Consider the following 23,494-nt stretch of genomic DNA (forward strand, 5'->3'; position numbering starts at 1 on the left):
ATGTTTCCAAATATTAACTGATATTTTCCCTAATCTGAAAAACAAAATCTCTCTGAAACGTGTGAATCATGCTTAGTAAGGGTAAATTATAACTGGAAGACTAATGGAAATCTTCAACATACTCATACTTGAGAATAACTGCAAATATTCTGCTTTTCTAATTCACATTTGAAAAAACATGCTATCTTAACATTTAATTAAAATAAGTAATTCGGGTTTTATTATATTTTAAATCTCATTTTTCATTTAACATATTCACTTCTATTATACTAGATATTTATAGAAAATTCTTAAGTTCTCTTTTGCAAGATGATATAAAGCTATCAATAAAATGTAGACTGCTGAATTGTGGTTTTACATTAGCCTACTTCATTTATTTTTTTATTGAGGTATAACTGACATACAACATTATATCAGTCAGATACAACCTATCTTTTTTAAAGTATATTAACCTACTTTAAATGTACAACTTTCTACTCTTTATTACAGTTCTTCAACAAGCACAAACCTTTTGTCTTAATTAAACCACACTAAATCCCCATTTCACATTCCTTAGAACCATTTATTATCAATAAAAAGCTATAGGACCCTACTTTTACAATTATTTATTTTGTAAAATTAATAGATTCAGAATTCTCTTGGCTATAAAAATTACTTAGAATGTATACATCTTCATTATGTAAAATATCATAGATCAATGCAAACCAGAAATCATTCATTTATCTGTAAAACCAATGAAAATTATATTTTATGTTTCTTATCTCATTTGCCTTGCTTCCATCTCCTATATCTTACCTTCTTGTAGTTCAGAGAAGGAGAATAGTAGGGTATATGGTTTCTCATATGACAATAGCTTTTATCTATTTTTATTCATGAAAAAATGTATTCAAATGAAAATATCAGGAATTTAACAAAGGAGTTAAAAAATAAACAGTAAAACAACTCCATAAATTAAAAGTTGATGGCATAACTGGAAAATTTAAATGCAATTTTTTCTCATTATTAGTGTTTCTTCCCTGTGTAGTAAGTATTGGCTAGTTCTTAATCTGCTAACCAAGAGTATATAGATGTTGGGTACTTTATTATATTATAAAGGTATTTTTTAAAAATCATAATTTCACAGTTTTATAGAATGGCTATTATTTTTAATATTAATATAGAAAATGTTTAGCAATTTGAGAGAAGGAAAGAACCAGAGCTGAACTTTTGTCTTCATCTCTTTTTGTCTAGATCCCACTGTGCGCCTAGCATTATTCAAAAACAATGAAAATAAAATTTCTGTTACAAAACCACCAGAGAAAGCACAGCCCCAAAGAGATGGTTTCTTTGAAGGTATGATTTAATGACAGACATATAGAGAAATTAAAAAGATGGAAAATTGTCTTTAAAGAAAAATTTTAAACATCTTCGTTAGTCCTAAAGTACATATATAAAAATTTATGTATAAAACATAACTAAGTAAAAGTCAAAATATGGTTTTTGGAGCTAAAATACTAACTTGGTATCTTGATTCATTAGCATGGTCATTTAGTATTTGTATTGTGGCATATATAAATTTAAATTCTTTGTATTTATGTGTGAAAATTATAATGCTATATCATTAGTGTTACTAACTTTATTTAAATTTTACACTGACAGACTATGTTACCTTGTATCAATTGAAGTGAATACATGTTGAAATTATATTCTAATATACTTACTGCCAATATATGCAAATTGCATTTAAATGTTATGAATTAAACTCTGGAATTTCAAATATTTTACTATAATTGTTGCTTGTCCAACTCACTTCTAGGATAAAAAATCTGCATACATAAGTGCAGTGGCAGATTGTATTCCCTGTTTCTACATTCAGAACAATTATGGACTTATTAAGCAGGAATATTTAAATGTAATAGAACAGCAAATATGACTTAAAACAAGTTTTCTGTTGCTTTTTCTTTAATATTAAAATGGTAATAATTTTCACCTATAGTTTTGGATTGTAATTTCTAATAGGAAAAAATAGAGTCAAAGTATTTTGCATGGAAGTGAACTACTCAAAAATCTTAATACTTTGTCTTCTGAATGTTTTACCACTGGCACTACCTGGGAAGCCCTGTCTTTTGTGTGTTTTAAATAAATCCTAAAAATTATGCATCATCATGGCATGATTGAAAATAGATACACTTTAATTTATGTTTCTATTCTGTAATGTCTCAACTAACGAAAAATGTGATAGCTACTAATTTTATATTTATTCAGAGATATCTTGCTAAGTCGAAGTAGAAGACATAGGGTCTAGAATTTCCTTTAAGCATATAGTAATAAAAATATACCTAGAAAGATAGATAAAGCAAATATAGCAAATCATGGAAATTGTTAGATCAGTAGATGATGGTATAAGGAAATTTGTTTTAACATCCAATTTTTTTAATAACTGAAATTCCTATAGCAAAACATTAAAAAAGGTATAACCATTGAATGTTTAAAAATCAATATTATTTCAAAAATGTTTATGGATTAGTATTTTAATAGAAATAAAATATACTTTCAATATAAAACAAGACCAGTTTTAATCAGGTTCATTTCTTTGTAACAGTCTCAGGAAGAATAGAAAGGAAGAATAGAAATTCCGCTAAAATAATTAACAACTCCATAGATTTTACCTGTTAAGTAGTAGCATCATTACTTTAGGAAGGATATGCCTAGGAAGAAAGATAGTTAGGGCATTTTTGCCCTTTAAATTAACATGTACTTCAGAATCAGAAAGAAGGAATCTATCTCAACCTGCTCTGTGACATATGAAAGGTGAATGTTACTATCAAGAGTGGCATATAAGTATACACTGTATTTATTGACTTTTGTACTATAGTAGCGATAGAAATAAAATGGAACATTGCCAAATATGCTTTCTGATATGACATGCATTTTTGTTTTCTTTTCTCAGTATGAAATGTGTTTAGTTTACTTGCTTCTTTTTAAGCCTCAAGTGCATTTGGAAGCATGTCATTAATTTCACTGAATGGTCTTTATGTATGCAGATTATATTCTAGTGACTAATAGTTACTTTAAGGCTTTTTTTTTTTTTTTTTAAGAATGGGCTTGGCAAAAATGTAAGTAGCAGAAAATTATTATGTTTATTTCTGCCTGTTTTTTTAATGGGAAAAGAGTGAGGCAAAGATGATTTAATCATTTCCGGCCACATTGAACACCATGTTATCTTTAACTGCTGCTCTGGCCTCACCCACCTCCTAGTCACACATTCTGTATTTTCTGGCTGGTTAGAAGCCAGGCAGCTTCCAAGTTAGCTACCTGACTAGCCACCGCTTCCCACTGGAGGGCGCGTTTTTAACCAGGTGTTCCTAGATACAATTCACAGAGTGTAAGATGCACCCTTTCTGAATATAATTTGATAAATGTCAATATATTTACAGTTACCCAACAGAAATATAATTTTAATCTAATAAGCATCACCACAATCTAATTTTAAAACATGAGAAAAACTGTTTTCCCTTAAAAAATTCAAATAAAATTAATTGAATATCTTACCCCCCAAAAGTGAGGGAGATCAGAATTAAATTTTACTGTAGATTTAGACTGAATGATTCTATATGGAACACTTTCTCAATAGTGGAATAGTTGCATGCTGGCACTGTAATAATTTCATTGGCTTTGTTGGATTAGATGATAGTATTATTTGAATTTTTTCTATAATATAAAATATTTTATAAAACATCTGATTTTGTAAAAAAAAAATGTAAAAATATGTATCTACTTTTCAATATTGCCTATGTGGGGTTTTCATGATTCATCTTATAAATTTTACTAAAATGCTTTGATTATTTTTGTTGCCTGTATCTGGAGGTCACTAGCAAGACAGAGTGGATGGTAGTTATATCCTATTGGTCTGGGATTTAAAATATGCTTATATTTAGGGAATATTTAACATGAAATGTCATTATATTAAATGACATGAGGTAAATAATTATACCCTATTAACAGACCATGTTTTATGAAATGTCCTTATATTTTGCTTTGTTCATGAGTCGTTGGCAATTTTTGTCTAGCTGCCAGATTTAGACCCTTGACTCAGACCTAAAGCTTGAAGAATTTTTAACCACATCTGTTCTGAAAATAACTATGTGTCAGATACTAGTTAGTTTTTCCTATGATATGAAACTAAGAGCCTGAGCATTTTATAGATTCAACATTGATTTGCTTGATTTATTTGCTTATTTTTATTTATATTAATATCATGTCCGGTACCTGTCTTGGTTTATTCTATATCACCTATGATTTCTACTTAGGTTTCAATATCTGATCTTGCCTTAAAATTTGAAAAACTTTCTTAATTATTGCCTTAAATATTTCCCACCATGTTTCCTTTTTTGTTTGTTTTGAATGTTCAATTTGGAGCCTGATAACACTCTAATGTAAAAAGAGGTATAGCTTGATAGTGGCTCAGATGGTAAACAACCCACCTGCCAATGCAGAAAATGGAGGAGACCCAAGTTTGATCCCTCGATTGGAAAGATCCCCTGGAGGAGGGCATGGCAACCCACTCCAGTATGCTTGCCTCGAGAATCCCATAGACAGAGAAGCCTGGTGGGCTACAGTCCATGGGGTCACAAAGTGTTGAACATGACTGAATGATTAACACTTTCAGCCTTTCACTTTCACAGGTGTAGATTCTGTAGATAGTCAAACACAGTTTAAATAATGATTACTCCTTTTATTGACTGTGTGCCTGGGGACATTATTTAACTTCCCTGTGTAGCATTATTTTTCATTTGTAAAATTAAATACTAACAGTTTCTAGTTGTTGAGAATTACATGAGATTCAACTTGGGAAATGCTTGAAGTACACATTATATATACATAGTGGGTGCTCAAAACTTGTAATCTTTGACACCAGTTACTTTTAAAGGATAAGTGTGGGGCTTCTTTTGTTTTTGTTTTATTTGCAGTTGGTAATATTCATTGCATTTCTTACTAGGTACTATGCTATGAGTTCGACTTAAATTCTCTGATTCAGTCTTCCCAGAAGCTCTTATATATTATGACTATCAATATTTTAGAGAGGAAACTGGTTTTGAGAGTTTGATAAGTAACTTGCCCAAGATCACACAAAGAGTATATGCCTAAAGGGAAATGGACATAATTTCTTTATCAAAACAAAGCTAGCAAAAATCAAACAAAATGAAAACATTAAGGAACACAGGTTCTTGGGTTATCCTATAATCTATACAAGTTTAGAATCAAAATATTTAAGAAAAAATTTAAAAACTGACCAAAACTCTGGGAAAAAATAATTTTTTTATTCCTTTCTAAGGGAATGGCTACCCACTCCAGTATTCTGGCCTGGAGAATTCCATGGACTGTATAGTCCATGAGGTTGCAAATAGCTGGGCACGATGATATAACTTTCACTTTCACTATAGCTTGCATTAATATAAATTAAGAAACAGTTTAGTGTCAAAATGGTGATAAATATGTTTTTTGACCTGTAATTAGCTGCTATCTCATCTAGTTTCATTATGATTACCTAACATTATTAAGTACCAAATCTTTTAGATTCTAGGAGTATTTTCACACACCTATTCTAATTTTCATATAGATGAGAACCTCTCCATACAGACCAAAAGTAAACACTATATTTTTGTTTTATTTATTCCTCTTTTTCCAGTCATAACTGACATTTTAATTTTATTTTAATCATATTGAATACATTAAATTACTGCTCTAATTTGCTAAAACTTAAATTTGCTACTCCTGAAGCCAATGCCAAATTTGGACTTCTGGTTTTGGCCAAGAAAGGAAGCTAGTCAAGCAAGGGAGGGAAAAAAAAAAATTGGATCTGGCCCAACAGCCTTCAAAAAGAGGCAGGTTCAGTCTTAGTTCCTCCAATCCCTAGAACAATTTCACTTCACTTTAAAGTCAGACTTTCATAATTCCCAGTTTGATGCTGTCATCACTAACATACTTTCTAATTTTCTTTAAAACTGAAGATTCACACACACCATATGTCTTTATATATCATAGAAGTTCAAATATTTTTGTATTAAATTTTTGAGTATTGAAGTCATTAAAAGACTTTAATGTCTATAATTTTTACTCCAGAGCATTTCTAATCAAACCATGTTCTCTTACAATATTTTTACTGCATGATTACAAGCATTTTCTTCTCAAGCTTTCCTCCTTTTAATACCAGTTCAGAGCACAGTCACATTATGTATATTGCTTATTTGTTGGTCTTGTGTTACCATAGCTGTATAGAGTATTTGCTAATAGTGCCAACACAATTAGGTATTAAGAGCTGGTAAATTAATGCCAGTAACCAAAGACTACCTAGAAGGTATGCTCCTAAGAAGAGACTTGCTTATAATTAAAACTCCCTAAATATATTTTAGGCACTATCATACTATTTTGTAGTATAAAGTTTGGAATCACTTCAACTTTCTACAGGAAAAAAAATGTGATTAGAGATTTCAGTCTAGTGAAGCATAAAACAAGCTGCAGTTTTAAAAAATATTTGTCTGTAGATAAGTGGGATTTTGGGGAATGGCAATCCATGACCAGAGAGAAGCTGTTTAAACTTCCTAGGCTTTCCTGGTGGCTCAGACAGTAAAGAATCTGCCTACAATGCAGAAGACTCAGGTTTAATCTCTGGGTTGAGATCTCCTGGAGAAGGGAATGGCTACCCACTGCAGGAATCTGGCCTGGAGAATTCCATGGACAGGGGAGCCTGGTAACCTATAGTCCATGGGGTTGCAAACAGTTGGACATGACTGAGGGACTAACACTTTTTTTCACTATCACTAATATACCTAAGTAATTCATTTATTACTTACATATATCATATATAAGTACATAATATATATATAATTGACACATAGGCTGTATATATATTTCACATATATGATGTGTATGTGGATAAAATTGGAAAGGGATTTCAGAATTTTTAGAGTTCTTTGAAAGGAACCCTTGTATATAGGCTGTTGGATATTATTAGTTTATTTTTTATTTAAAAATACAAGAGGGTTTCCACTTCTGGTAATAGAGGACTATTTAATTCAAACCACCTCTCCTTCTGAGAACAGCTTTAAAAGCTGGAAAATGTAGTGTAAAAAAAAACTAGTTAAAGTCATTCAAGAACTAACAAGTAAGTTAAGACTTATAAGTCAAGAAGGACATCTCAAGAACTGAGAAACTGAGCAAAACTTTTGATAATGTCACTACTCTTGGTGAACTGGGACTTTTCTGCTAACCTGTTGCCAGAAACAAATATAAACTGTGTCCCATAACAGATAACATCATCTCAAGCTTCGAATTATCTCTGCATTTTTTTCCTGTATAATTTTTGGCGCACACTAAAGGAAAAAAAAAAAGGCATAGAAGGAGAATGAAACATCACTGAACACCATGAGAAACAATAAACAACAGAAATTGAGCTAAGGAGATTTCAGATAATAAAGGCTTTAAAATGAAGACATAATAATTTTAGGGGTATAGAATAAAAAATATAGAATTTCAGTGTACATATTAAAGCTAAAAAAATATCTGAATGGCAAGTCGATCACTTAAAAGTATCATAACTGAAATAAATAACTCAGTGTGTGGGTTTAATGCCAGATTAATCAAAACTGAAGAGAGAATTACTGAAAGGACAATAGCTATGAAAAAAATATTAAAGTTGAAGCACAAAATAAAAAAGAATGGAAAATACAGAAAAAAGAGATGTGAGATGCAGCAAAAATATCTAACACACATGTAATTACAGTTCAAGAAAAAGGTGAGAGAGAATGATATAGAAATAATATCTGAAGAGTTAGTATTTGAGGACTTACTAAAGTGAGGTAAAACCTCAATTTATGGATTCAAAAAATTCCATAAACTACAAAGAAAATGTATACAAGGAAAACCATACCGTAGCACACTACAGTAAAAGCACTAAAAAGCCAAAGATAAAGAGAAAAAAAAATTTCAGATCCATTAAAAAAAAAGCTTATTGCACATGAAAAGATGCTCAACATTACTCATTATCAGAGAAATGCAAATAAAACTGCAATCAGGTACCATCTCACACTGGTCAGAATGGCTGCTATCCAAAAATCTACAAACAATAAATGCTGGAGAGGGGGCGGAGAAAAGGGAAACTTCCTACACTGTTGGTGGGAATGCATACTAGTACAGCCACTATGGAGAACAGTGTGGAGATTGCTTAAAAAACTGGAAATAGAACTGCAATATAACCCAGCAATCCCACTGCTGGGCATACACACCAAAGAAACCAGACTTGAAAGACATGGATACCCCAATGTTCATCGCGGCACTCTTTATAATAGCCAGGACATGGAAGCAACCTAGATGTCCATTGGCAGATGAATGGATAAGAAAGCTGTGGTACATATACACAGTGGAATATTACTCAGCTATTAAAAAGAAATTTGAATCAGTTCTAATGAGGTGGATGAAACTGGAGCCTATTATACAGAGTGAAGTAAGTCAGAAAGAAAAACACCAATACAGTATATTAATGCATATATATGGACTTTAGAAAGATAGTAACGATGACCTTATATGAGAGACAGCAAAAGAGACACAGATGTAAAGGACAGACTTTTGGACTCTGTGGGAGAAGGCGAAGGTGGGATGATTTGAGAGAATAGCATTGAAATGTGTATATTACCATATGGGAAATAGATTACCAGTCCAGGTTTGATGAATGAGACAGGGTGCTCAGGGCTGGTGTGCTGGGATGACCCAAAGGGACGGGATGGGGAACACATGTACACCCATGGCTGATTCATATCACTGTATGGCAAAAACCACTACAATATTGTAAAGTAATTAGCCTCCAATTAAAATAAATAAATTGTTTTATTTTAAAAAAGGAAAAAAAAGTTTATCTTCCAAGTAGCAATAATAATGAAGCTGGTTTATTAATAGAAGTTAGGAAAGTCAGGAGACAATTATTAAATATCATATGCTCCCAAAAGTCATGGGTAGAAGCTCTAAATCTCAATCTGACTTTGGAGAAAAGGCCTTTTAAGGAGTTAATTAAGATTTAATGAGGTCAGATGAGTGGGGCCTCAATCCAATAGAACTAATAATTTTATTAGAAGAGGAAAAGACGCAAGGAGTGTATACATACTGACAGAGGAAAGGTCATGTGTGGACACAGCAAGAAGGTGGCCATCTGCAAGCCAAGGAGAGAGGCCTCTGGAAGACTCAAGTTGCCAACAACCTTGATCTGGGACTTCTAGGCTCCAAAACTGCTGCTGCTGCTGCTGCTGCTGCTGCTAAGTCGCTTCAGTCGTGTCCAACTCTGTGCGACCCCATAGACGGCAGCCCACCAGGCTCCCCGGTCCCTGGGATTCTCCAGGCAAGAACACTGGAGTGGGTCACCATTTCCTTCTCCAATGCATGAAAGTGAAAAGTGAAAGTGAAGTCGCTCAGTCGTGTCTGACTCTGTGCGACCCCATGGACTGCAGCCTACCAGGCTCCTCCGTCCATGGGATTTTCCAGGCAAGAGTACTGGAGTGGGTTACCATTGCCTTCTCCAGGCTCCAAAACTGAGAACATGTATCTCTGTTTAAGTACTCAGACTAAGGTATCTTATTATGGCAGCCCAAGCTGACTAATATACAATGTAACAACATCTTCAAAGTGCTAAAAGAAAGTAAGCTTCACCATGAAAGTCTATACCCAACAAAACTTAAAGCAGAAGCAAGAGACACACAGTTATAGAGAACAAGTATATGGATAGCAACGGTGAAAGAAGGCAGGTGGTAGGATTTGGGAGATTGGGATTGACACTTATATACTATGTATAAAATAAGTAACTAATGCTTTCCAATCATGGTGCTGGAGAAGACTCTTGAGAGTCCCTTGGACAGCAAGGAGATCAAACAAGTCACTCCTAAAGGAAATCAACCCTGAATATTCCTCAGAAGGACTGATGCTGAAGCTGAGGCTCCAGTACTTTCTCCACATGTTATGAGGAACTGACTCACTGGAAAAGACCCTGATGCTGGAAAAGATTAAGGCAAGAGGAGAAGGGGACAACAGAAGATGAGATGGTTGGATAGCATCACCGATTTGTTGGACATGAGTTTCAACAAGCTCTGAGAGTTGGTGATGGACAGGGAAGCCTGGCATGCTGCAGTCCATGGGGTTGCAAAGAGCTGGACACGACTGAGTGACTGAACTGAACTGAGAAACTAACACATCATTGTAAAGCAACCATATTCCAATAAAAATTAATTTAAAATAAATGAAAAAAAAAAAGAAAGAAAGCAGGGCACTCATGCCACCCAGCTGTCTACCTGCTGCTTTGTGCAGTCATAAGGAAAATAAAGATGATGTCTGGATTCCTGAGCCAAAACTTTAGAGACAAAATGGGGGAGGAGAGTGGCTCTGGGAGAAGCTCATGGCACCTTTTATCTGTGTTGTCCCTTGTTCCCTAAAAGAATCCTGTCTGTCCACGTGTCAGCTGCCTATTAACTTGCTACCCTGGACACTTCCTATATTTCTGGGATAGCTAATAATCCTATCAAGGTATCAGATTATTTATTACTGTATCTTAGAAAGTTCATCATTGAGGACTGCAGGTTTTTATCTAAAGAAGGCTACATGAGATAATGAAGTAACAATGGATTTGGACTGAGAAGACTCCAGTATGAATCTTGCGTAAATACTCACTGGCTGTATGCTCCATGTCTTTGTTTTCTTCTGTAAAGATTGGAAGCACAAATCATTACTTCTCATGATGTTTTGAAAATTAAATGATAATCCAAGGTCTTCCAGGTGAAGATGATGGATCTGAAAACCCTCACCAATATATGACCATGAAATGATTGACATCACACACTTGCTTTATCCTCCTAATAAGTTAATTTACAGCTTCTTATCAGTTGTATAGGCGCCCTCTAGATGTAACCACACAAAAGAAGATTCTTAAACATCTGAACTTTTGAACTATGGTGTTAGAGAAGACTCTTGAGAGCCCCTTGGACTGCAAGGAGATCTAACCAGTCCATCCTAAAGGAGATCAGTCCTGAATATTCATTGGAAGAACTGATGCTGAAGCTGAAACTCCAGTACTTTGGCCACCTGATGTGAAAAACTGACTCATTAGAAAAGACCGTGATTCTGAGAAAGATTGAAGGTGGGAGGAGAAGGGGACGACAGAGGATAAGATGGTTGGATGTCATACCGACTCAATGGACATGAGTTTGAGTAAACTCTGGGAGCTGGTGATGGAGAGGGAGGCTTGGCGTGCTGCAGTCTATGGGGTTGCAAAGAGTCGGACATGACTGAGCGACTCATCTAAACTAAACTGAAACATCTGAAAGAAACTTTTAAGAAAAAGTAACAAACGCAGTCAACTTCAGGTGAAAAAAATCTTCAAAAATACCATGAATATTTTTAGAGACAAGAAAATATTGCATCCATGAAATAAGAATGAGATGCTATGATAAGAAAGAGGGAGTTCAGAGAACTAAAAAATGTCTTTGAAAATAAAAATATGGTATCAAAAATATCTTGACAAAAGATAAAGTTAGAAGATAGTGTTAAAGAAACCTCCCAGAAACTGGAGCAAAAATACAGTGACAAGAAACATGAGAGAGAACATAAAGAAAAGAGACTTAGTTCAGGAGGTCCAGCCTTAGTAATTGATAGTGGTTCCAGAAAGAACACAATGACAAATAGATTGAAGGAAGCTGTCAGAGAAATCATTCCCCACAATTCCCCAAACTAAGGGAATTTCTAGTTTCCAGATCATGTTAGGAAAATGAATAAAATTAAAATCACCTTTGTAGCACATCTTAGAAGATGTCATAAAACCAGAGACAAAGGAAAGACTTTAAAAGTCCTCCAGAAAGAGAAACAGATCTTATTCAATGGATCAGTTATCTACAAGGCATTGGACTTCCCCACATTAATCTTGAACCCTAAAGGATGATGGAATAGTATATTCAACATCATTGGGCAAAGTTATTTTTAACCCAGAAATCTATAAGTGAAAAAAAAAATGAAATTATTAGCTGCTAAGTCATGTCAGACGCTTTGCAACCCCTTGGACTGTAGAGCACCAGGCTCCTCTGTCCATGGAATTTTCCAGGCAAGAATACTGGAGTGGGTAGCTATTCCCTTCTCCAGGGGATCTTCCCAACCTGGCTCTCCCTCACTGCAGGCAGATTCTGTACCATCTGAGCCACTAGGGAAGTCCATAATTCTATAAACAGGTGAATTATTAACAAAATTAAAAAATATAAAAGCATATCAAGTCTTAATGTATCTCCCTTGCAGCCTTGGTCTGGAAGCTACTGGATTAACCACTCTACAAAGATGGAGAGGTAAACCATGAAAAAGAAAACATGCGATCTAGTGAGAGAAACAAAGGGATGGCGAAGAGCGATCCCAAGATGAGAGCACACACAGGTTTCAAGAGTAGACACTGTGCTGACAGACAGCATCTCTGAGGAGCAAATATTTTTTTCATTGTCTCGTCATGAACATGCTCCAGCATATTCAATAGGAGATACAGTGCTCAAGAAAAGAGTTTGGGAATGACCTATAGATATGTCTGTGGAGGCTTCCCCGATAGCTCAGCGGTAAAGAATCTGCCTGCCAATGCAGCAGACGCTGGAAACTCGGGTTCGATCCCTGGGTCAGAAATATCCCCTGAACAGGAAATAGCAGTGCACTCTGATAATTCTTGCCTGGACAACCCCATGGATAGCGGAGCCTGGCGGGCTACAGTCCATGGGGTCGCCAAGAGTTGGATACGAGTGACTGAGCATGTACATGTGGATGGGTGTGTAGAATGCTAATTCATGAATCTGCGGTAGATGCACCCTTCTAACAGAGAATTTGAACACTGACGACAGTACAAAGGAAACTAACCAGATGTAAAAAATTGGTTAACTAAATGATCAGTTACACTAGGAAGGAAATGTAATCCGTAATTGTTATGCTATTTTTTTTTTTCTATTAGAAGCTGTATGTTTTGAATTCAAATCAAAGGTTAAATGAATGAAATGTAATAGACTTCACACAACACTAAATTTACCTAACTTTAAGGACAGAAAATGGCAACCCACTCCAGTGTTCTTGCCTGGAGAATCCCAGGGACGGGGGAGCCTGGTGGGCTCCCGTCTGTGGGGATGCACAGAGTTGGACACGACTGAAGCAACTTGGCAGCAGCAGCAAGGAAAGACAAAGGAGAAGAGACCTCAAAACGTGTTGAGTATAATGAGGACATTGTGACATCTGGGCATAACCCGTGGTGTCCTAACCATTCCATTTGGCACTTAGGAAATGTGTGGGCATGAGTCGAGTAAAGTCTGTGAGTGTGTAGATAAAATGAGTTAAAGCAATCCATCATCTCTGATGATCCCAGCAGATTTTACTGTTAATTAGTCATATAGTCTTCTCAGGTATATGATCAGCTAGTAACCCAGTGCATTGGCAAGTATATAGCTAGAGTTCAGTTGCATTTTATCCATATTGGTTACTTATAGCTCAGTAAACAATCTCAATAATGAGGGCTTGGTCTGGTAGAGCTAAATTCTCATTTATTGGATTCAGTAGAGATTAAATTCTAACAATTACTTTACTGGAGGATTAAATCCTCACACTTCCTTGCAACTATAGGAAAACCATAGAACTAGCTATTAACCCTTCCTGGGTCGCAAAGAGTCAGACACGACTGAGCTACTGAACTGAACTGAACTGAACTGGGCTTCCCCAATGACTCAATTCTTAACCCCAGAGGGTTAAGAATCCAGAATCTGCCTACAGTGCAGAAGACAGAGGAGACACAGATTCAGTCCCTGGGTTGGGAAGATCCTCTGGAGGAGGAAAATGGCAACCCACTCCAGGATTGTTGCCTGAAAAATCCCACTGATAAGAGGAGCTTGGTGGGCTACAAAGGGTCGCAGAGTCAGACATGACTGAGAAACTAACACACACAGCACCCATGGTTCATATTTAAGGCTCAGGTATAAATGATATTTACATTATCATAAATAGATAAATATTAAATTGTGATCTAGCCAAAAAATTGTTATTTGTCTAAGAAATGGGAAAATGAAGTATATGTGTTTATGGTAGACATGTTATAAAAGGACTAAATCTTTCTCTTTTCTCTTGTGAGGCCAAAAGGTAATATACAGAAATTTCAAAAATGAAAACATCAAGATATATGCAGGCCAGCAGTGGAATAAAAGACTGATGTGATTGAATATAATTGCCTTTAGGTATAAATTGAGAATGGAACTCAGACTTATTTCCTTGTCTTTCTGATTTAACCTAGCAACACATCTTTATTGAATATCTATCACGTGCTTGGCATTGTGTAAGGAGGTGAGGATACAGTGGTGAATGAAATAAACACAGGCCATAAGTAATGGGGTTCACTGTCTGACAGAAGCAGGGAAGAGGGTGACTGACATTTATTAACATTCATATAAGTGTATATAAGTCTATATAAGTGTATAAGTGCCAACAAAGGTCCGTCTAGTCAAGGCTATGGTTTTTCCAGTGGTCACGTATGGATGTGAGAGTTGGACTATAAAGAAAGCTGAGCACCATAGCTTTTGAACTATGGTGTTGAAGACTCTTGAGAGTCCCTTGGACTGCAAGGAGATCCAATCAGTACATACTGAGGGAAATCAGTCCTTAATATTCATTGGAAGGACTGAGCTGAAGCTGAAACTCCAATACTTGGGCCACCTGAAATGAAGAACTGACTCATTGGAAAAGACCCTGATTCTGGGAAAGATTCAAGGTGGGAGGAGAAGGGGATGATAGAGGATGAGATGGTTGGATGTCATCACCGACTCAATGGACATGATTTTGGGCAAACTCTGGGAGTTGGTGGTGGACAGGGATGCCTGGCGTGCTGCAGTCCATGGGGTCACAAAGAGTCAGACACAACTGAGTGACTGAACTGAAGTATATAATGACACATCAGAATAAAGTTCTATTGAGGAAAAGTAAGGGAAACTCACTATGAATTTAGGGAAGAAGTGACTCTAGAACTGAATTTGAAGACTGGGTAGGAGTAACTAGACAAAGAGAGAAGTTGTGGATAAAGAGTGTTCCAGGCCAAAGTTGGGCCTAATGAAAGACTCTGAAGATAGTGTGGCCTTGGCCATTAAAGGAATTGAAAGAAGGCTGGTTTGGCCAGAGAACAAGAAGTCAGATAAAGCTGGAGAAGTTGGCAGGGGACAGAGCAACTTTCTATCTTTATTTTTTGGAGGGGAGGTATTAATCTTTTTATTGGAATAGCACCACTGACTCAGTGGGCACGAATCTGAGCAAACTCTGGGAGATAGTGAAAGACAGGGAAGCCTGTTCAGTCCATGTGGTCACAAAGAGTCGGACCCAACTTAATGACGAACAACAACTGCCGTACAGTGAAGTGAATCAGATATATGTATTCCTATATCCCCTCCCTCCTGAACCTCCCTTTCACACCTACCCGCAGCCCGCCCATCTAGGTCACCACAGAGCACTGAACTGGGTTCTCTGTGCTAAACAGCAGTTTCCCACTAGCCATCTATTTTATAGATGGTAGTGTAAACATCAGTGTAAATCAAAACTCCAGTGAGGTACACCCTCACACTGATGAGAATCGTCATCATCAAAAAATCTACAAACAATAAATGCTGGAGAGGGGGCAGAGAAAAGAGAACCCTCTTGCACTGTTGGTGGGTGTATAAATTGACACAGTCACTGCAGAGGACAGAGAAGTTTTAATTTGTCTTTATTAGTCCATGTCAAGGATTTGGCTTTCTGTATTCCAAGAACAATAGTCATTATAAGCAGATGATGAAATGGTGAGATGTGTTCTTCAAGTAATGATTATGAAACATGTGGTATGGAGAGCAGATAGAAAGGAAACAGGAGTGAACGTGATGAGAAAAGTTAGGAGGTCAGTGCAGTAGTCCAGCGTGGAGATGGTAGCCTGGAGCAGGCTGAACACGGTAGACATGAAGATGTAAGGGGAAAGTAGAGAAACAGCAATCACAACGTATGAGTGTGTTTTAAGTCGTGTGCCCAGTCGTGTCTGACTCTTGGCAGCCCCATGGACTGTAGCCTTCTGGCTCCTCTGCCCATGGAATTTTCCAGGTAAGATTACTGGAGTGGATTGCCATTTCCTACTTCAGGCGATCTTTCCTACCCGGGCACCAAACCCACGTCTCTTGCACCTCCTGTGTTGGCAGGCAGTGCTACCACCTGGGAAGCCTGTGTTTTAAGTTATTTCTCACCTATTGAATGAAAAGAATAATACTCACCCCATAGAGCAGTTGTGAGGAGCGAAACCATTGCTTAGCCTAGTGTTCAGTATGTGGCAGCAATCATTTTTATTCCCTTTGACATTCCAAACTCCACAATAACTCTCTCCTTAAATAGTGGTCTCGCTCTCTTTCAAGGCTAAACTTTTCATCCTTGCCGTGGATGTTATTCTGCAGATCCTGTGATGTTCTGACGTTTAGTTGTTGTCTGCCTTGTTTCTTAAAGTTCTGCCTGTATTATATCTATTGCTTAAAGTCAGCCTGTGAATAAGTTTCATCTTTATTATTGAAAATGTGATGCTACCTCCTTTTCGAGCCACCACCCCATCCATCCATCTCTCTTTTTTATCAACCTTCTTAGGCAGTCTAGTTAGTGTCTTCATTTCTCACCTTCTGTTTATTGAGCATTTTTTATTCTCTTAAAAAAACATTTTTTAGCTTCTGCTTTCTTTTATTGTACTTGAGGCTGGAAGCAGAAGTAAAAATCAGGTCTTGATTTAGAAACTCAGCCTAACAAGAGACAAACTAATAAACTGAAATTTATAATCTCATGTACAGTCCTTTCATAAAGCTCTGCAGAGTGTACATTCTGGTCACAGTCTCATCATTGTACTCAAACTACCTTCATTACAGTAATCAGTGTTAACCTCTTAATTGCTGAACTCAGGAGCCTCTTTTGCACCCTTTTTCTATTTGCCATTTATTTGGGAATTTCTCCTTAGAATTTTTCTCCCGTTACACCCTCATTCCAGTTCTCTCCTGGTTCTCCTAGTTATCTTAGTACTCCTCTTTATTTGTCTTCTCTGCCTATTTCTCTTCCTAAAAGAGAAGCATCCCTTAAAGTTTTGTGTGTGTCTGATGTTATTCTATGTTCAATCCACAGATTTATTTACAAATACAACAGAAATTTGCTTGGCCAGACATTATAGTAGGTGAGGGGATACAAAGATGAGTAGACCTAATTTTGCCTTTAAAAAACTAGCCTCGAGTCCAGTTGATGAGACATATAAATAGGCAAAAGAAAACATCACGGAGGTACAGATCAGACCTGTTCCCAAGATGTGATGAAAAGATCAAGAGTATAACACCTAATTCTCTCATATAACTTATGTTTACAGGCAGTGACAACTGAATATCCACCTCCATCCTTCACCCTTTGATTTTATCCCGGGCACTTGAAACCCAGTATGTCCGATATGATGTGTATATGTACATTCCACTCCACCCACCTATTTGATCCTTTTTGCTGTCTCTGTTAGGAGTATCAGCCGTCATCCACTCGCTTAACCTAGATAAATGAGAATCATTCTTAATTCTGTTCACTTTTGCATTTGTTAAGTGTAGGCACTGCCCCCGCATCAGCCATGGCCTGCAGTGTCTCTTGCCCTGAAATATTGTCACGGTCACCTTTATAATATTCACACATCTCTTCATGTTACCAATGCTATCTTCTGTACTTGCACAGCAATGATTTTCTAAACTGTGATTCTTCCCACAGCACACCGCTGTTTAAACTTCACAGTGTCTTTCTGTTTCCCCTAGTACAGATTCCAAGGTCTTAAACGTACAATACCCTTTACGTACTGTTCCCAGCATACCTTTCCACCTTGTATCATTTCTCCCCCAAATACTCTGTAACCGTACTGAACTACTTCAGTGTATCCCCAACTCTAATAGAGTGCTTGTTGTTTCCAAAAAATGCCCTGCTCTTCATATTTGCATGCCACTTTCTTTGTCTTTAATGCTTTTCCTCACCTTTCTAGTTTCAGACGTTTACTTATCCTTCATGACCCAGATAAATAAATGTCATTTCATCTGTAAGGCATTCCTAGTAACACCAAGCTTCCCGCAGGCCTCTGTCATGACTGCTTAATACTCTCCTATAGCTATATGTTTTTGTCTATTTCCTGCACTGACTATAAATCTTTTTAAAGTCAGGGATCAAGTTTTAGTCATATTTCTGTTTCCTCCCATCTCCAGAACCTAGCAACATTATTAGATTCATCTATACTAGGCATTCAGTAAGTATTTGTTGAATTAATAAGCAGTTCTGACTCTAAAAAAGAAATATCTTTGGAGTCTCAGAAACACTCTTCCTGCCAATTGCTATTACTCAAAGTCAGATATTGGCCTATTCCCAAGTTAAACTTACAACTCATTTAGTGTTCACATCCAAGCTTTAGGTCCCACTCTCTCAACCACCCCTTAGATCTACTTAGCACACTTTGGAATTCATTTAATCATTTCCTACTTAAGCTCCACCAGCTGTGAAGTTTTGGATTTTGAAAATTTCCTCGTTATAAATAGCATCCTTTCATTTTATGGTTTCATAGTTTTTGAAACATTTTCTAGAAGAGATGGGTAATAAAGTCACTATTTGTCTTTGTGTTTAAAGAAAACTAAATGATTTCCATATTCCATTGATATTTTATAGCAACTTAATAAAACTGTGGGATCCCAAGTGTTTTCCCCAGAGCTTCATTATCTTCCATAAGACTTTTTCAAATCATCATTTTAGTTTAAAAGCAGTACTCAACCTAACAGTTAAGAGAATGAGCTATGGAGCCAGACTACCTAGGTTTAAGTTCCAACTCTGCCCCTTGCTGCAGGTATGACTCTATCACACCCTCAGTCTTTCAGTGTCTGTTTCCTCATTTATGAAATTGGTATAATAAGGTAAATAATGCAGAGTTCACAGAGTTGAGTAAATAAATCAGTACATATAAAATGCTGGGAATAGTACCTAATACATAGTAAGCTCAATACACATTAGCTATTTCTATTATCAGGAGCAGTAGTCATTTACAATGAAATCTGTATAAATTAGAATTTTATTATAGTAACTCCATACACTTTGAAACATTATATTTTAAAATATGGTGTATGTGTATTGGGAAAATTTATTATTCTACTTAGCTGATCATTTTTCCATAGAAAGGGATTTTTCAGGTGAAGGTAAATGCATTTATCTGAATAGACAAGACACAGATTCTGGTCAATAATTCATTCTACTCTAAATTTTAGCTGGACAACTTTGATAGGCAGCTTTAATCCAGATTTTTTAAAATCATGTCAGTCAATCAATCAGTCACACTTCTGGCATTAACCTACCACCCCCAATGTATACGCTATCCCTTGTCATTTCTTTTCTTCATTCTGTAGAAGGTCTTGAACTTGGGTAGCCCATTGAAGCATGAATTAAAGAAGAAACTGATATCTTTAAACATTCCAGTAATAATCTAATTATAAAAATTAACTTAGTTTTATCCTCTGCTTAGAGAGAAAATATTCTCAGATATTGATATATATTTTGTAAAGATAAAGTTTATTTTGCAACTTTATTCAAAAAGAATAAAAATACTAATATGGAGCATGAATTAATTTCCTATAATTCTTGTGATCCTAAGATTTGTCATTTTGACAATTTTGCAGTGTTTTGTCCATGTTAGATGGAAGTAAAATTATCCCTTGAAGTTTTCTAAAATGTGTCCTATGGTTCTTTGCACCAGTAACCTTAAATTATATAAGAGATTTTCCTAAAGAGAAAAGATTATATCAATTACTATTTGTAGGTTAGTTTTATGAATTACTATCAGAAGTAATATTTGGATTTAGTCCTGAGAAATTAAAACTTATTTACCATAGAGTCAGCATTTTGTCATCAGCCAGATGCAAAACTCGAAGTTTAGATAAAACTCAGTTAGCCCCCAGAATTGCTGCTTATGAATGACACGCTTATGTTGAAATGGAATTATCTGTGTTTGTGGTGCTGTAATACTTTGAAGCTGCTTTCTAATCTCATGCTGTGCTCATGGTCCATTCTCAGGTAGTTGCATGTATACCTCTATACAAATTTCTGTCTCATGAAATGAGTTCTTATTCTTGGCATGAGATGTTACATTCAAATTTATACATTTTTTTCCTTAAACTACTTGTCTTATCAACAGTATATTGAAACCAAGGCTTTACATTTTAAATGTCCCCTAAATTTAACTTTACGTCTTTTTCCTTTGATACATTCTATTAATTTTGGAAGAATAAATGTTCAGATATGTTATTTAGTAAATATTTCTATTCCTGTGCTTAATTTACATATTTGAGTGTCTTAATATTTAAAATATTTCTTTAATATGTTTAAAATAACTCAAATGTTCATGACGAAAATCCTGTTTCATTTGGAACCTTACATCATCCTAACAGAAAAAAAAAAAAAAACTATTAAAAAACTATGGAAATTTGACCTTTTTGCACTGTTTCTTCAAAGAAGAAAAAAGTGTCTTTTTTAAAAAGAAGTATTAATAGTCATCTCTAAAGATGTCATCCAATCACCTCTTAGTTAAAAATATTTTACTTAGAGAAATATATAAAAACACCTGGATTATTTTCCTACAGCTCATCTCATCCATGATAAGAAGAAAATACCATTGATATAGAAACAATGACAGGGATTGGCATATAAGAAGGAGAATAGACTCTTCTATATATTTTTATTTGACTATTAACTAAACTGTGTATGCCAAGATTTAGGTTAGTTGAAACCCCCTACAAACTGGGCTTATGGAAACAGTAACTGATCCTTCTTACATTGTGTTTTTTAATACACCACAAGAATGCATTTCCAAAAAGTAGAAGATCTCTATCTTGAGATGTGTTGAAATGCTTTAAAAAATTCTATACTAGAGGAGAAACATCTTTCTTAAAATTTTAAATCATACAGTTAATATGAACTTACACAATAGAGCCCAGAACACTGACATATTTTCTCATTTTTTAAGGGAATTAATGGCTCTCCACCAGTACTTTAACATGTAAAATGAGTAAGTTACTTGTGTCCAGTACATCCAAAAAAGAGCCAGGATAAAATAAACATAAGGGGTTGGATATCTTGGAAAAAATCTGTCATGGGTTTGGGTTAATCATCTCCAGAAGAAATTCAACTTGATGCCTGAAATGTTAGACTTCTTGGAGAAAGCAGAAAGGCCTGAGGCAGTGTTGATCTGAAGGAGTGCTCTCCATGGGTCAGAGCTGCTCTGCTGGCAGAGTGCAAACCCAGTTCACAACCGAGGCCTCTGAAAAGTTGTAAAAGACTGCAGGGGCCTTCCAGTGCACGCACTCCAGCTTTGGTTACATAGTTTTAATGGCCCAGTTTCTTATTATAAAATAAAACTTAAAAATAAAATCTGTGCCTAATTTTCCAACTTTCTATCCATCAGTGATAGGATTGCTTCCTTCAACATTTGTGGAATAAAACATCTATTTCTTAAAGTTTTAGTGATCATATGGAAAAGTTATGTAAATATGGAATACCTTAATTTGGTACAGTTTTCATAATGTCCTTTTCTTAGTCTTTCAAACATTAGAAAATGAGTTATGCAGGCAATACTTCAGCTTAATTCTCTTCCATCACCTTTCATACATTAAACTTCTTTTATTACAGCCACAAACTTCTCTTTACATAAAATCCCTGACATTGCTTGCCTTGGAAACTGTGCAAAATGATCATTTTGATTTCTAATAATAGTCCTGAACTCTTGGGAAACTGATCCAGTGCTAAATGATATATCAAGTATATACTTATTTTGCCCCAACTTCTATTTTGCCTATATCCATCATCGAAGATAAATTGTATTCACTTGAAGTAACATCAGGTGAATATAAAAATAGGCTTAGGTTAATCATTAAATACAGGAATAATTATATGATTTTATGCTGTATGATGGTAAAGTGTGGCATGTTTTTAGTCTATTCTAGAAGAAAAACAGCATAGAGAGATAACATTTATGTTCCCTTTGCTTTTATCCCATTTTGTTGCACTCAAATGCCAAGGAACTTATATTAGCCTTGGACTCAGATATATTGTTAATTAAAATATCTGTGCATATCCTAAAGACTGGTTCTTTTTTGTAAATGTATAAGGCTGTTCATTTGTGCTCTTATGTATGTTTGTACCCTGTAGATTTTTCTTAAAATTGCTGTGATCATATAGGCATAATCTGACTAGTTCCAGTAAAGAAACTTCAACCTTTAAACAACATAGAAGTCAATCATTTCGATGAGTGGAGGCCTAAGTGCTGAAGCATTTCAAATCCTTTTCGTTTGACCACTCAGTGACCTGATAACTATTTCCTGTCCCTAAATAAGGTTGTGACCCAGGTCCTAGAGTGCGAAACTCAGATAATTTTAGAAACAAGTCAAATGCCATAGGATTTGAAAAAGTAGAAGACGGTTTAACTAAAGTTTTTCCTTTTAAAGTGAAATCATGTATCTTAAATATGAACGAATCAAAACGAAATGTGCTATCCTATTGTTCATCATGTTTAAAGCAATCAAAATTATTGATTTTATTGTCTATTAGGATGCAAAATTACCAGGTGTCTCTAAAAAAAGATGAACTATAGTACAGTTCCTCAGTTCTACTCTTTTAAGGTGATTCACATTATAAAAAAAATAAGTAAATAAATCAAAACTAATAGTGTTTCAGTGACTCACCATAATAGTTTGAGAACAGGGATGTTAAAATTAATTCCAATTACATATGCACATGTGTGTGTGAATAAGTGTGGGTAGTCTTCTGTCTCTGTTAGTATTTATAGCTGTAGAAAGGGGAAATCATAAAAGAACAGCAACAACAACCAAGCCCTCTATATTTCAGAAATCATGGCAGAAATGCTTCTAACCACCTATGTGAGCTGCTAAAGTGCCTTTGGCAATTGGATTAGGAGAAGAAAGACCCTTACAAGTGCATCTTACTGATCTGAAAATGTAATTGACTGTAGTTTGTTTTGATAATTTTTTTTTGCTTTTTCATAACTTGGATGTGAAATATAATGTTATGAAACGTTAATTATTTTAATGAGGTCAAGAAGTGTTTCCTTAAAATAACAGTTTTAATGTTTAACATATGTTTGATACTTCTTCTCCTTGTACAGTTAATAAACTTATGTATTAAAAATATATTAGAGCTAAACTTAAAATATACTTTTAAAAGAGTAAATATGGAAAGAACTCTGAAATTGACACTTAATCTGAGCTGTTTAAACTAAGCTGAGATTTACACTTCTCACAGGGATATGCAGTTTATCAAACTACACATTGTCAGTTTTGATCTCACACATTCTTAAGAATCATTATAAAATAAGCAACTAAAAGCTATAGAACTAATTAAACAGTGAGAATAGTATGATTTTAGAAGGTAGTTTAGA

The 23,494-nt window shown here is 35.3% G+C and overlaps 1 protein-coding gene across 1 annotated transcript in view; it reads left to right on the forward strand.

Moving 5' to 3' along the window:
- Window positions 1–23,494, forward strand: part of LRRIQ1 (leucine rich repeats and IQ motif containing 1) — a 200,692-nt gene that overhangs the window by 138,844 nt on the left and 38,354 nt on the right. Inside the window, exon 22 of the mRNA XM_068972048.1 lies at window positions 1,231–1,332. Coding sequence (XP_068828149.1) covers window positions 1,231–1,332 — 102 coding nt within the window. The remainder of the gene's footprint in view (window positions 1–1,230; window positions 1,333–23,494) is intronic.

The sequence above is a fragment of the Capricornis sumatraensis genome, chromosome 4 (assembly GCF_032405125.1).
Source record: "Capricornis sumatraensis isolate serow.1 chromosome 4, serow.2, whole genome shotgun sequence".
NCBI lineage: Eukaryota > Metazoa > Chordata > Mammalia > Artiodactyla > Bovidae > Capricornis > Capricornis sumatraensis.